The following is a 10,956-nucleotide window of genomic DNA, read 5'->3' as shown; positions in this document are numbered from 1 at the left end:
CCCACCGTGACGCGCGGCGCGCGCGACCTGTACCGCGACTACATCCGGCGGAGCACGTGCAGGACTCGTTGTAGTTTCCCGGTGACTAATTCCGACTAGTTGTAGTTTCCCGGTGACTAATTCCGACTAGTTGTAGTTTCCCGGTGACCATCAACAAGACCGCTGCACTGAGCTGTGGAGCAGAAAGTGTCCGACAATCGGATAGATGTAATAACAACTTTGGCTGTCATATATTCATGTATTTTCAGTTTTTTGGCCTGATAATATATGTGATATGATTACAATTTACACTAATTGCAATTGTGGAGTGAAATCAGATGTGCCAAAGATCATGTTTTAGATATATAAAAAGCTATATTAAATGCAATAAATAGTATATGTATATATATATATATATATAAAAAAAATATGAAGATTTTAATGACTTCTATTTATTGTTATGAAGGTAATCTGGGAATTAAAACATGCGCTATAGGCGACTTAAACATAAATAACGCTTTAAAAAAAATCAAAAGATAATAATCACACGCACAGGCTAGGTAAACTATTTGGTAGTCACAACAATAATGAACCGAAATTACCGACCTGTGGTCTCATTGAATAAAATTCATATAGGTATGTAGATATTATCAGAAATCAGAAATCGTTTATTGCGAGCCATGGTACATAGTTATTACATTTAAATTATAGAAACACATTGCACCCTGAAAAGGGTAAATATTGCAAGTATTTTTATAGCTAGCTAGGACTAAAGAAGTTATTAAATGTCACAGTTAGTTCAACAAGCCCCGTCCGATACATAAATTTGCATAGAAAATGATTTTTTTCCTTCCTACTGTATGTTTTTTCGAACGAATTCAGCTCTTTTGATCCTAATATATAGGAATAAAAATATTTATAACTTGATAATAAACTGTTTTGTTACCTTTTATATTCATAATATAGATATCATTATCTCTTAGGACGAAAGATGCCTGTGATTTTGATTATTATGTAACATAATATTTTTTTATTTGTGAATTGTTAATTTTAAAACCTCACCCCAGCAAAAACAAAAATGAAAAAAATACAAAAAGGAATTCCGTCGCCGGGATTCGAACCCAGAGCCACTAGCTAGAACTGGATCACTACCTACCAAAACCCGCCAGGCTAAACCGGTTGTCAATTTAAGTACTGAGATACAAAGAGAGCGCCACTAGTATAAACGAACTTTTGAAAGGGACATTTTTTTGTATGGAGTTAGCGTTCTTCTCCTAGTGAGTATTATATTCTTTGCTCACTACGCTATTATACTTACTAAATCAACGCAACGTACGCCTTGTGCTGGAACAAATTTTCGACCGAATTTTTTTGTAACCGCTATGTTTGCACCGATTTTTTTAGTGAGTCAAACAGCTTGTCACTGACAGCACGTCATGTCAGTATTTAATCTGTCAAAAATTGAGTCAATATTCCGATTGCAATGCAATCACTGTTAAATTTCTAATCAGATCATAATCAGTTTACGCTGTGTTAAGTTGACCGTGGATAATAGTGTATTTGATGTAGAAAAAGGGGCGGATGGGTTTAGCGTGGCCTTAACTTAGGACTGAACGCGCACCATGGCTATGTCCAAAGGATTTAAAGTGTTGGAAAAGTCGTGCTCACCAAATCCCTACAGTATAATCCTACAACACAGAAACAAAGATACTGCTTTATTGTTTGAATCTCAAGCTGTGGTCTCACTTTCACCTCAGGAGACTGACACTTTTCGAAAACAGTTTCACAAAATCGCTGACGCTTACGCCTGCCTAGGCGTTCTGCAGCTTAATTCCGGGGAAACGTGTCTGCTCTACCTAGTGCTGGTGACCGGCTGCTGCTCCGTGGGTAAGGTGGGCGATGTCGAAGTCTTCAAAATTACCCAAACGCAATTCTTACCTCTCTTTTATCAGACTAATGATGACAAAGTCTCAGAAGTAAAGAAATTACTCAATTCTGGAACTTTCTATTTTTCTTGGAATACGGGAAAATCAAACGATAATCTCTTTGATCTCACACTCTGTGCACAACGCAAAAGCAAAGGAGCTAATCCTGATAACAGATTCTTTTGGAACAGAACTCTCTTTATACATTTGATTAGATATGGTATTGATTGTGAAGATTGGCTCACAAGAGCTATGTGTGGGTCGGTGGAAATAAGAACCATCTATGTGGGGCACCGTCAAGCCAGAGCGGTGTTAGTGTCCCGTCTGAGCTGTGAAAGAGCTGGGACTCGTTTCAATGTCAGAGGATGCAATGATGATGGCAATGTTGCCAATTTTGTTGAAACTGAACAATCAATTTACATAGATGATTCCGTGGCATCTTACATTCAGACTAGAGGATCGGTTCCTCTGTTTTGGGAGCAGCCGGGAGTACAAGTTGGATCTCATAAAGTTAAGATGTCTAGAGGCTATGATGCCTCTACAAGTGCTTGCGATCGACACTTCTCTGCAATGAAGCGTAATTATGGGTCCGTGATTGTTGCAAATCTTTTAGGATCAAGTTTGATTGGAGGAAGCGAAGGTGAAGCCACTTTGAGCAATGCTTTCCAGAAACACCTTAATGAGTCTGCTCATGCGGATATTGTTCAGATAATCTTTGATTACCATCAAGAAGTCAGAGCTTCATCTATTGAAGGGGCTTTAGGGAGATTCAAAAAGATAATAGAGAAATATTATGATGAAATGGGGATTTTCAGTGCCAAAAGTGTTGACATTTACAATGTCCAGAAAGGTGTTATCCGAACAAACTGCCTTGATTGCTTGGACAGAACAAATTCTATTCAGACGTTCATTGGGCTAGAAATGCTCAACATACAGCTTATGCTTCTTCAATGTGTTGACAAGAAACAGAATGTGAACAGATTTGAGGAAGTTTTTAAACAATGTGGGTGAACAATGGCAATGAAATATCAAAAATTTATGCAGGCACTGGGGCTATCCAAGGCGGCTCCAAATTGATAGACGGAGCTCGCTCTGCAGCACGCACCATACAGAATAACTTATTAGATAATTCCAAACAAGAAGCTATTGATATTTTGCTTCTAGGCTCTACATTAAACTCTGAACTTGCTGATCGTACAAGGATCCTCTTACCAGCTAATCTACTGCACACATCCACTCCGGTGCTGAGAGAAATGTGCCGCAGAGTTAACGAGTACACAACACCGTCTTCTATAAGGATTACAATCGGCACATACAATGTTAATGGTGGTAAACACTTTAGAAGTCTCGCCTATAAAGATGTTAGTTTGGCCGACTGGTTGCTAGATTGCCCGAACAATTCATTAGTGAACACGGTACAAGGCAAGGACCATCCTTCTGATATATTTGCGATTGGCTTTGAAGAAATCGTCGACCTTAACGCCAGCAACATTATGGCCGCTAGTTCTGACAATGCAAAGGCGTGGAGTGAAGAGCTAGAAAAAGTTTTATGCAGAGATGCACCCTACACCCTTCTCTCCTCTCATCAATTAGTAGGGTTGTGTTTATTCGTATTTGCTAGAAAAGATTTAATTCCTCACATCCGAGATGTGGCCCTCGATTCTGTCAAGACAGGTCTCGGCGGCGCCACTGGTAACAAAGGGGCAGTTGCTATCAGACTAGTCATTTACGGAACCTCTCTCTGTTTCGTCTGCGCCCATTTCGCTGCCGGCCAGTCTCAAGTAACCGAAAGAAACGCCGACTACACAGAAATCACGAGAAAAGTAGCTTTCCCAATGGGCCGATCCCTATACTCGCACGACTACGTGTTCTGGTGCGGCGATTTCAACTACCGTATTGATCTGGACAAAGATGAAGTGCGATTACTAGTGTCACAGAATAATATGCAACGGCTTTTAGAGCAAGACCAACTAACGAGACAGAAAGCTCAAGATCTCGTGTTTAAAAACTGCTTTGAAGGTGATATTACCTTCCCTCCGACCTACAAGTATGATCTCTTCAGCGATGATTACGACACTAGTGAAAAATGCCGTGCCCCAGCCTGGACGGACCGCGTTTTATGGCGAAGCCGGAAACACACTATCGACCCGGAAGGGACTTCGGAATTAGCCGCCGGGAAGTTACTCCACTACGGCCGAGCGGAACTGAAACAAAGCGATCATCGGCCTGTCATAGCGATTCTTGAAGTTGAAGTCCTTCAAGTCAGCTACACGAAATGCATGGAGGTGTTTTACGAAGTGGTCAATGATCTGGGACCTCCGGACGCGACAATCGTAGTGCAACCTTGCGATGCCAACAGTGAATCTGTATTTGATGATAATTTGGTAGCTGCAGTTTTGCAAGAGCTCGCCACTATAGGCGAGGTGACTCTCGTGAGGATCGTTGAGGATCATTCGACTTCGTTGATAATTACGTTCCGGGATGGACAGAACGCTCTAGCTGCCGCGCAGAAGGAATATCTGACCGTTTGCTCGGTTCCTTTGCGCATCACATTGAAATCTCCGAATTGGGTGGAGGTCGTCAAGTCAGAGTTGAATCTTTGTACGAATAATACGACTCCGCTGTTCGGTGAGGCTCAAGCAGAGCGGCCGTTGAGGTCCGCGCCGCCGACGCCGCGCCGGCAGCAGCCGAGCAGGCCGCCGGCGCCGTCGCCTACGCCGCTGGTGCCGTCACGCGCGCCCGCCGCTGCGGCGAGTCCCGCTCGTCCGCCGCCTCCGCGGCCCGCGCCGATGGCGCCCGCTATGGACAATGGTAAGCCTGCGCCGCCGCCGATGGCCTCGCCGCCTCCGATCTCCTCGCCGCCTCCGATCTCCTCGCCGCCGCCGATCTGCTCGCCGCCGGCGGACAGCGGACCGCCGCCGTCGTGCTCGCCGCCCCCGCCTCCGCCGGCAGCCGGCCCGCCCCCACCGGTGCCGGCGCGGCAGGGCGCTCCGCCACCCTTACCCGCTCGCCCGCGACCGGCTTCGTAAATTGCATTTACATATTTCTAGAATTTGTAATAACTCGAACAAATCATGTACACGGGTAAGTGTTCCATAGCTACATACGTTCCTTTTGTTTGCTTATTTTTTATTGAAGTTATTTATTGCATTAGATTACGTAGTAGGTGTCCACTTTGTTAAAAAATATATCAGCTGTAGGTTAGTTAATGTAGGTCGTGGAAGCTTGAAGCATTTCGAGTTTTATTGAGCATTCTGTACATGACTTGTTAAGTAGTGCATTATGTGTTTAGTAAATCCCGGGCTGATGACGTAGGCACGAAGCCACTTATTTATTACTAGTCCGGATTTTCATCACATAAACTATACATATACATACCTACATATTATACGTTTATTGTTATAAATTGTTACAGTTATAAGAGATTCTTTTACGACAGGTTCAGTATAAGTGGTCTCATCACATTGAAGCATATTTAGGAAATATTTATATTTAAGCATAAGTGTATTCAATCGTGGACATTTGGGATAAAAATATACACATAATATTAATGTATAGGACCACTATATCTCAATTAATTTGCTGGCTGCTTAATTGCTGTTATTTCTAAGTATAATGTTCTTGGAGATAAAAAGAGGAACTTTATAGCGGCTTTTTGATTCTTATGAAAAATACTTGTTTTTCATGAAATGTTATGTGTACGTACTATTTATGCTGGTCAACCACCACAACTGCGTCCTTGTATGGGGTAAATGCGGATAAGGTTAGATACAGTGAAACATGTGGACGCATTTAGCCCACTTCACTGTCTAAAGAGGTACTTGACTTTGATGACTTCCTTAATATTCGTAGGTATTTGCCCCACGGACGCGATCGATGGCCCTTATGGTTGATTTGTATAAAACGTGTGCAAACTGCAATTTAATGTTTCAATTTAACATCATGAAATGTCTACACGTGTGTAAAGTGAGTTGTTTACTTAATATGAGCTTTCTACCAACCAACCCAAAATTGGTTGACAATTTACAACGATATTAAACAGGGATACCTGCTTCCTTTGGTTCCAATAGACGTTGAAAGTGAAAATTGTACATGATTTTGGCGTCTACGTCTGTCTGGACCTGTCCCGGGCAAGTGTCCCATATTCTCCTTATGTATCAAGTACCTAATTATACATTACAGGCATATGAGTATCGCTCGAAATCTCACCCAGTTGTATATAATCTTTAAAGGAATTTGTTGTCACTGAAATTTGGGTCCAACAACATAATACATTATTGTGTTATATTACTGAGTTTTGTTGGGTAGTTTGTAGATAATTCATATGTTTGATGTCAGTAGTATGAAATATATAACGAATAATGTTTATAGGGTTAGACCAAGCTAAGTTAACTGGTTTTATCCAAGAAAATCCGATTTTTATCTTGTTGTCATTTATTTTCGTCAAAATCGATACAATTTTTCCCTATTCTGTACAATATATATAGCTCAATTAAATTTTAATTAGTTTTTGGCAAAAAAAAAAACATTTTTGGTACAAGCATTTATCGCTGACTATACTTTTCTTACCATAAGCAAATAATACTCATTGAGACATTTCTAAAAACAATTACGTTGCGTTGTTTCATCAGTCATTACATTGTTCCTATGGCCACCTCCTGTCTCCATCATCAGATCGGCTTGATGGTACCATAATATTGCAATATCACCCGACTTACATATGATGCATGCAAATTTTCAGCTCAATCGGAAAACGGGTAGTGGCTTAAATTTTGCTTCCAAGACTTGACCCACACTAACTAACAAACATACGTACTAATCGGTCAAGTTAAATATTACCTTAAGTCTGCCATTTGTACACCTTTATTTTGTGTAATAGTTTAAATAAATAAAAAGTATAGATTTTTTATAACTTAACTGAAAATTAGACATTGTTTGCCCCAAATTGGAATTTTGAATTTTTTCCGCTTCGAATGAGCTCTTCAAACTTACCGTACTATCAAAATATGACAAAAAAAAGCGACTACAAAATAAAAATCTACCTAATTATTGCGCATTGGCAATGAGCAAAGGTCGGAATAGGTAATTCATATACGTGGATGCATTAAAGCCAATTTATTCGATGATTTCATTTATTCTATTTTAAACGATCTCGGTTTCTCTTGCGATATGTAGGAATGATAAATTATATCGATAATAAGATTAATAAGCATGAACCAGATGTACCTTTACTTCATATAATGTATGGTTAATATTAGTTTATTTCTATGTAGATACATAAATAATTCTTAAATGGGTTAAGAATATTTTTAAGTTCCAGAAGTCGTTTTGCCATCTAATTTGCATAAGTAGATACCTATAAGAATCTACGGAATATTCCAAATACCTACCTCCCAGTAGGTACTTACTATTCTTTGGTGCATCTATGAGTTGTATGAATCGCACTCACACAGAAATTTCCAATTTTCAGAAAATTCTCATATTTTGGACGGCGATCGAAATTGTCTATTTCCAAAATTAAAGTTTCCGTTATTTCCTATCATTCCTGTGAAATTCTCTCTCTAGTGTAGCGTATCTAATTATAATATTACACTGCTACTTAGATCCAGTCGTCAGATTTATAGAGACAATGGAGGAGAAGTCTAACTTATTAGGTACAAAATTAAGTAAGGTCAATGTGGCGAAGATCGGAAGAAGGGAAGATCGTCTACAAGTTCTTTCGTCGCTTTTAACTTCGCACTAAGAAGGTCGGTAGAGCAGAAGGAATTTGACTGTTTCTGCGGGACGTACACCGTATACATGCATTTACATATACAAGATCAGTTATCCCTATGGCGGTCTTCCCAGCATTAAATTTAATATTTCGGTCTTCGCCACACATATTGACCTTATTAACATATTTTCTATTATAATGAAAATGTTTTTAAATTAATACGTGTTTAAAGAAGTGCATCGAAATTTACCTGTGAGATAAATTTAGTTTTTAAATTTTAGGAATCCCGAAAACCTACGACGGCATACTTAAGTTAAGTTTCGGTTGAATACAACATGCGAGAGAGGATTAGCAATTATATGAAATATGAATGAGGCTAGGCTACTGGCTTGAAGTTAAAATGTAAGTTAAACATTCGGTTTTGCAACTAATAATAAGGCAAGTACCTAAACTGAAATATTCCATTTCATGCCTACATAGTTTTTTTAATATAGGGAAGTACTTTACAAATGATTATTATACAGTAATATGTTGTATTATGAAATACCAAATGATTATGAGTTAGCTAGACCGTCATGCTGTCGCCTGTTATTTACGTAAAGAAGCACATTTTTATGCTAAACTACTAGATTATTTCCATCCAGTAGGTATTAATGCCCATGCGGTGGGTATGTCGCCGGGCACTTTTTTGTAGAGAGGCCGTCCAGTTTTCCTACAAACTGTGCCCGGTGACCGTGTCAGTGGCAGATTTACAGTCTTGGCCGCCCTAGGTCCAGTAGTAAGCCGCCCCTTTCTCAGCATCCATCATATAGACTGCCGCCCCAAACTTCTGGCCGCCCTAGGCCTGGGCTCACTGGGCCTTAGGGCAAATCTGCCACTAGACCGTGCGTGCGTTAAACCTATTTTAAGATGCTTAGCATGAATGGCTCTTTACCAGTTTTAATGTACTGTATCGTTACTTTACCTGCAGATTATGGAGAACAGAGTCAGACCAAGCTAAGTTGGCAGCGATTTTGATAGCCCAGCCTATGCAGGTATTAAGTAAAGTTTAAAATAAAACGTACACTGTCTGGGCTGTCAAAATCGCTCCCAACTTGCTGTCTCTACTGAAATATAACTTCTATGTTTCTGAATGAAAAGAGTTCCTAGCTAGATGGTGTAGGTGCAGCAAAATTTAATTTTAGCAATTATTTTATAAGTGAGTCATGACATTGTGAAATAATTTTAAATTATTTTTTTATGGTTTTTTGTTTAAGGAGCATTGAGATGATTTTCGAGACAGGGTACAATTCAATAGATCTCAATAGATGATCGCAATAAAGTATCCTCTTGACTATAGAAGCACTTTATAACAATTATAACTTATAACTCACTTCGAAATTATCCCTTATCCGAAGTTATCCCAAGTTATTGGCTGAATCGCTTGAAGTACCTTCCTGTCGTAAGTGATAATGAGAAAGAGAATCTACTTATCGTCGGTAAGTCACAAACCTCATATCTCCTCTGAACGGAGTTAAAAGGTTTGAACTTTAAGCATTATCGTATAAGATATCGCAATTATCGCATATTCCTTAGAACTTTGAAAGGGAGTTATTTAATCTTCTAATCGACGTTATGTAATTTATGTACGGTGAGCTGCAGAGATAACTGACCCCTCTGCATGAAAATTAGTTTGAAGAACGTCCGCACTGTTAACTGAATATTTGTAAGCATTTTTGCAAAGATATAAGGTCCAGAGATGATCAGGGGCCCTAGCCAATATGACAATCTTTGATAGAAAACAAAAAACGAAGCTCAAATAATGTACTTAAATAGTTACGTGACTTTTCGTAGTATCTGTCAACCCGGTAAATTTTTTCGTTTCGTTGACGTTTGTTAATGTACGATTGTAATATTGGCTAGGCCCCCTGTTTATTAAGAGTGTTACTGTTTTGTAGGTGTTTTAGTTTTAGGCTGTTCGCTAGGCTCTCAAGAGACGAAATATACAGTTGTATATCAAAGATCTATTTCTGTATTGTTTTATAAATCTTATTATTTTTTTACTTTTATATTTTATTTTATTTATAATATCATATCACTACTTAAATTTCATGATACGTTTAAAACAAGCGAAAATGCATTTGTTATAGAAAATAAGCTTGTTGTAATATTTTAATCCAGTGAGGTGTAAGGTGTAATGTAATGCAAATCATGATTATGTATCTTTGTTTTGCTGACTGTATATGTCCGTGGTTACATTTTTACTGGCGAGGCATCCGATTTCCAATATTCCCATTGGCTTGCCAAATTGTTGACTATAGAGACCAGTATTAAATAATATTTCCATATATTTTATATTCTATGTTAATCGGAATATATTTCTTGGGTAGTTCACTAGATTGTATTGTGCACTTAACTGGTTTTACATCCTGTTTAGCTGTGTGCATTTGTGCAATAATGAGGAGTGCAACATATGGATATTAGAAGTCTGTACAGTTTACTAGTCTCTTCTACGATATAGCAATGGTTATTGGTTATTTTGCGATGCATCACAAATACATTCATTATCATTATGTAAGATGCATTGGGTTTACTTCGAAAGCGCGATAAATTTGAAAATGGCAATTGGGCCAAAAATCTTTTCGTTGTCTTACTTTTTGTCCCCAAAAAATGTAACAGAGTTGAGATTTTTGTGAGATGAAATTTTGTTTTTAATTTTTCTCATGTAATTTAATGTACAGCTAGAAAGACATAAAATAGCAGTCGACTTTTTTTTATTTATTTCATAGAAGACATAGATACAAGCGTGACAGAGTGGTCAGAAAAGACAACGAAAAAAATGTTGACCCAAATATCTACTATACCTACTAGAACTTTCTACTGTAGCAAAGTATGCAAGATGCGTTGGTAAGCGTCGTAGTAGCGTGTTGCTAAAGAATGTAGAGGTTCAGGTTTTATAGATATTTTCCATTTTCAAAATTATCCTGCGTCCGATGTTACCCCAATGCACCTTATAGTATTTCTTATGAATAGTGACAACACACGAATGTAAATCATAGACTGTTTAATTATTGAGTGCTTTATGAATTGTTAAGTGTTTAACGAACTCTGCATTCTCTGCAATATAGCTGGCATCTGTGTTATGTTACATGTATATTATGTGAAATATAGAATTGTTCAAGCATTCATTTTATTTTATTTTCCTTGTAGATTACAACTTAACAGGGTTATTTTTTATTCCCTCAAGGTAACATTTATATTAGCTTTCAATAAGTTTCTACTGCAATAGGTAGTTTCCCCTAAATATATAGATTAATTATAAAAAAAAATCTAATAAAAATGGTACATTTTGCCTGAGAA

At 38.4% G+C, this 10,956-nt stretch overlaps 1 protein-coding gene across 1 annotated transcript; it reads left to right on the top strand.

Moving 5' to 3' along the window:
- Positions 1–468: 468 nt before the first annotated feature.
- On the top strand, positions 469–10,782 carry LOC133515435 (synaptojanin-1). Its single transcript, XM_061847979.1, is given in 2 exon segments — positions 469–2,901; positions 2,904–10,782. Coding segments are annotated over 2 exon segments (3,330 nt in total). The 5' UTR covers positions 469–1,601; the 3' UTR covers positions 4,934–10,782.
- Positions 10,783–10,956: the final 174 nt, after the last annotated feature.

Source organism: Cydia pomonella, chromosome 2 (genome assembly GCF_033807575.1).
Source record: "Cydia pomonella isolate Wapato2018A chromosome 2, ilCydPomo1, whole genome shotgun sequence".
Classification (NCBI taxonomy): domain Eukaryota; kingdom Metazoa; phylum Arthropoda; class Insecta; order Lepidoptera; family Tortricidae; genus Cydia; species Cydia pomonella.
Note: the sequence above shows the minus strand (reverse complement) of the source record. Positions and strands in the feature narration are given on the sequence as shown.